The 4,391-nt window shown below is 45.9% G+C and overlaps 1 protein-coding gene across 1 annotated transcript; it reads left to right on the top strand.

Moving 5' to 3' along the window:
- Positions 1–1,154: 1,154 nt before the first annotated feature.
- ZSCAN5B (zinc finger and SCAN domain containing 5B) lies at positions 1,155–4,148 on the top strand. Its single transcript, XM_007115077.2, has 4 exons — positions 1,155–1,538; positions 1,835–2,041; positions 2,974–3,124; positions 3,502–4,148. Exons 1-4 carry the CDS (start codon positions 1,155–1,157, stop codon positions 4,146–4,148), a joined length of 1,389 nt encoding a protein of 462 aa, XP_007115139.2.
- Positions 4,149–4,391: the final 243 nt, after the last annotated feature.

The raw sequence follows: 4,391 nt of genomic DNA, 5'->3' as shown, positions 1-4,391 counted from the left end.
AAAAAACTTTTAAAAAATAAGAAATATATAAAATAAAATTTAAAAATTCAAAAAAAAAATAGGTTCTTCGCACACTTCAGCTCATTGGCTGCTTTTAAACAAAAGGCTTTTACAACTTATTTCATGAGAAAAGAAAAAAGATTAGGTAACCCAATTTGGTTAAAACCATCAGATCTCAATTCTCTAACTCCCTCGAACTCTCCAGGCAGTGAGAGTAAATTCACTAGATCAGGAAAACCAATCTGTTTCTCCCCAAAATGCAAACCATAAAGTCTAACATAAATAAAATACGATAAAGAAAATCTACCAAAAAACCAGCATGGAGTCCTCTTTAACAAATCATGGTTTCTCCTGGTGGAGTTTCCATGGGAAATTGAATCTACCCAGATTATCTAAAATGGTTCCATCCAAGACCTTTATCCAATCACTGGGATGATGAGGTTATAGGAAGGGAGCCCTGGAATTTCCCCTGGCTCTTATATAAATAGAGACACTTCAGCTCCAGACACACTTTGAGAGCCAGTCCCGGACTTGAGGAGGCTGAAGGCAAGAGGGCTCCAAGAGGTAAGTGACATGTGGGAATGTCTAAAGAGAATGCTTAGAAATCAGGAGAGATGGAGGTGGGTTTCAGAAATGTTTGGCTTTCTATTCACCTTGCATTAGCTCGGAGACCTTGGGAAAGCGGCAGATCTCCCTCAAACCCCACATTAACTATGGTTGATTGTTGAACTCTCCTGAGATGAGAAGAATGTTTCCACACTCCGTGGTGTGGTGTGCTGTGGTTCATTTTTTCAACTAGGGTTTCTGAACCATGGCGTTATGGATATTTTGACCAGACATTTTTTTGTTTTCCTATAAAGGTGGATGTCAGAATTATAATAGAATGGATTATTGTCTGCGGTATGAAATATTGAACCAGTGGGGTAGTGATGTCCAGTATTTGGATGTGGGATGTATGGGAGAGGGAAGGGTGGAATAAAATGAAACTCATCTGGTTCATTCTTTTCCTTTTCTTTTCTTTTTTTTACCCCAGCCTTCCGAACAGTGACTCTATTGCTGAGAAGAAGCCGAGGGAATCCCTTTCCACAGAGTTCAGTTGGCACCAGCTCTACAAGCGTTTGCTCAGTGTCCTATTGGAAAATTCCTCTGTCAACATGGCTGAGGACCAGACATTTTTCTGGGGTCCAGGAAAACTCCCCGACGGCCCTGTATCAGAGTCACCAGTGTCTGTGCCACACCAAGATACACTTGTGGAAAAGCCAGACTGTGACCAGGAAACGTGGCATGTTCACTTCAGAACATTTATCAGCTCAGAGGAATCCGACCCCGTCCAGGATCTGAGGAGACTCCGTGAGCTCTGCCATCTGTGGTTGAGGCCAGATATTCACACCAAGGAGCAGATCATGGACAAGCTAGTGCTGGAGCAGTTTATGATCTGCATGCCGCTGGAGTGCCAGGTCTTAGTCAAGGAAACGGGGGTGCAGAGTTGCAAAGCCTTGGAGGACATGCTAAGAAATAAGCAGAAACCCAAGAAGTGTGTGAGTAGGAACCTTGGGATTGGTATGGGAAAGGGAGAGATGGGATGGGACCTGCAAACTGGGGGTTGAACAAGATAGGACCTGAGTGGTTGACTCTAAATCGCTGATTTTCAAATGGGTGAGAGGTTTCTTTGGGCATCGTTGAGAGTTATTTTTGGCTGTCCCAACTTGAGGGATGTAGATCTCTTAAACAAAAAAGAAAGTGTGCTTGTATGGTACAATGCCATTGGATGCCTTGAGAACTGCTTTCCAGGTCATATAGGAGACTGATTTTGATTGAGTTTTTTCCCTCACAGACCATAGTCCGCATACAAGGACAGGAATTTCTTGTGCGAAGCTCAGAAGTTGAGATGGTTGAATCTGAGGCCAGTGACATGAGCGATGAGAGAGACCAATGCAGGGAGCCCCGATCCCCTGTGAGTGAGATACCTCCAGAGAACGGCCAGCAGAAAAGACGAGAGCTGCATATTCTGGCAGGAGCCAAGGACCTGTCAAGGGGGCAGGTGAGTGTGTGATGCCCTGGTCTCTGGAGAGAGTCCGGGAGAACTTGGAAGAGGTTCAGGTGGACATTGCTGCTAGAGTAATTGGGAGTTTTGGCAAAGGACAGGAATGGACCCATTGGCTTCAGGGATTTTCATGGATGCCTTCAGTTCCTAGACATTTTCCAGCTTGTGTGAGAATGAAGACTCATTCGTCTTTGTCCCTTTGCCATGAATACGTGTACCTTTAAGAGTGGGGAGAAAGGAATCCTGCCTCAGTGGAATGGTGCTAGGTCAGTTTGCCGCGGGTAAATGCACTGACAGTTGATTTCCACATGGTTGCTTTCCTCAGAGGCACTTCATAGTTCAGAATACGGTCAACCCTTGGAGTTGAAGGAGTGGTTCCCAATTCGACTCATTTTTCCTCCTAGAGGACACTGGAGAGTGTCTGGAGACAGCTGATTTGTCCAAATGGGGTTGGGTGTTGGGGAGGGGATGCTATTGATTTCTAGTGAGTAGAGACCAGGGATGCTGCTCATCATCTTACCATGCACTGCATAACCACCATCAGAAGGACAAATTCAAACAAAGTAGGAAAAAGTGATGAACTTGGGAGAATTTACCCAGGGTCCTTTGCTTCCAGAGTCAGGGGCAGGGAGTACTGGGATGACACAGAGAGATGTATGCATTGAGAATTCAGAGTGCCAACTGTGGTATCCAGACTTGATTGCAAGATGTGACCAGTAGAGATCAGGGACAGACTTAGGAATCAGGAGATGATTATCAACTGGGGTGATGAGGGTGGCCCAGAAGAAGTCAGGGCATATCCCCCAAACTGATATTAAGAAAGTTGGAGTCTTAGATCATGATATGACAGGGATGGGGAAAGAGGAAACAGAGCTTTCCATGGACTAAGATAGATGGGTTATTGACTCTGCTTGGTTGCTCCTTGTCAGGACCAGAAAGGTCTCCTGCCAGAGACCTTTTCTGAAACAGGTGAAATGGAGGGTCTGACACCCAAGGAGAGCTTGGAGAAAGACCTGATGGAAGACCCGGAAGAGACAAGAACCCATCAATCTCAAGAGCCTGAACATCTGAAATGTCCTGGTGAGTCTGGAAACTTGGAATTCAGAGGAGTTAGTGACTTCCTTCCTATGGTGGCTTGGGGCTGGGTACCCAGCATTACCATCCCTTGGGTGGGGGGTGGGAGGTGAGTTGGTTCTCCAAACCAACCTTCTCCATCATCCCCTTTCCAGAGTGTGTCATAATCTAGACTCTTAGGTAGTTTAGTTGATGGGAAGTTCTCTGCCACATCAGCGCTGGGTTTCGATGAGGTTGCCATCACGGAAAATGCTCCTTGTTAAATGCTGTGTGCTGAATCTCTTTTTCCAGAACATTCTGAGAGGGCAGAGGGTGGGAAGAATCCCCAAGAAGGAATTCATATTTCAAATGTGGATGCTGAACGTTTTCCTCTTGTGTTTCAGAGGGAGAAGTTTCTACTAAGTGTGGATACAGAAAAGGTTCTCTGAGGGGTCTAAGAGGTTTCAAAAGAAAACAGGCCAACAGTCCCAGTTTCCAAGAAGTACATCAAGAAGAAGCCACATCTTTGGACAAAGGAGAATTCTCAGGACAAGTTGGGTCCCCTTTCATTGGTTCACCTAGCACGGTGAGACCCAACATTCTTCCTGAGGGAAAAGAAGCCCGCGCATGGGCACCCTATGAATGTAGGGAATGCAACAAGAGATTTCCTTATCCATCTCAGCTTACCCTTCACCAGAGGACGCACACAGGAGAGAGACCTTTTCGATGCAACACGTGTGCCAAAGGGTTCATGCAGCCTTCAGACCTGCGAGCTCACGAACGGATCCACACAGGCAAGAAGCCATACTGCTGTGATCTCTGCCCTAAGAAGTTCACCCACGACTCCACGCTACGTGCTCACAAGAGGACCCACACCAAGGAGAAGCCTTTCCGATGTGAGCACTGTGACAAAGCCTTCAGCCACAGAGGGAACCTCAATGTTCACCGACGCACCCACTCTGGGCTCAAACCCTACGTGTGCCCCGAGTGTCACAGTGCCTTCTGCCAGCTGGGGACTTTCAAACGCCACCAGAAAAGACATTCCAAATGACTCGCCCCAGTCCCTGCCCTCAGATGCCAGTCCCTTCTGATCCAAGAAGGAAATTCAGGATAATTTGTTACGTAGGTAATATCAAGAAAGGATGACATTTGAAGAATTTAGGATTATACTGGAACCTAATGGGGTTCCTTTCACGTGAATTAAGAGGATCCTTGAGTGATAACTTATAGTTCCCTTTGGATTTTGTTTTCTACTTTAGTGTAGTCTATGCTTTTCTGATAAGCTTTTGCTTTG

The sequence above is a fragment of the Physeter macrocephalus genome, chromosome 17, assembly GCF_002837175.3.
Source record: "Physeter macrocephalus isolate SW-GA chromosome 17, ASM283717v5, whole genome shotgun sequence".
Classification (NCBI taxonomy): domain Eukaryota; kingdom Metazoa; phylum Chordata; class Mammalia; order Artiodactyla; family Physeteridae; genus Physeter; species Physeter macrocephalus.
Note: the sequence above shows the minus strand (reverse complement) of the source record. Positions and strands in the feature narration are given on the sequence as shown.

Excerpts from the sequence above, each read along its gene's own strand:
- ZSCAN5B (XM_007115077.2), top strand. The coding sequence starts at position 1,155 with ATGGCTGAGGACCAGACATTTTTCTGGGGTCCAGGAAAACTCCCCGAC. Across the intron at positions 1,539-1,834 it reads AGCAGAAACCCAAGAAGTGT|ACCATAGTCCGCATACAAGG; the intron begins GTGAGTAGGAAC and ends TTTCCCTCACAG. Across the intron at positions 3,125-3,501 it reads TGAACATCTGAAATGTCCTG|AGGGAGAAGTTTCTACTAAG; the intron begins GTGAGTCTGGAA and ends CTTGTGTTTCAG.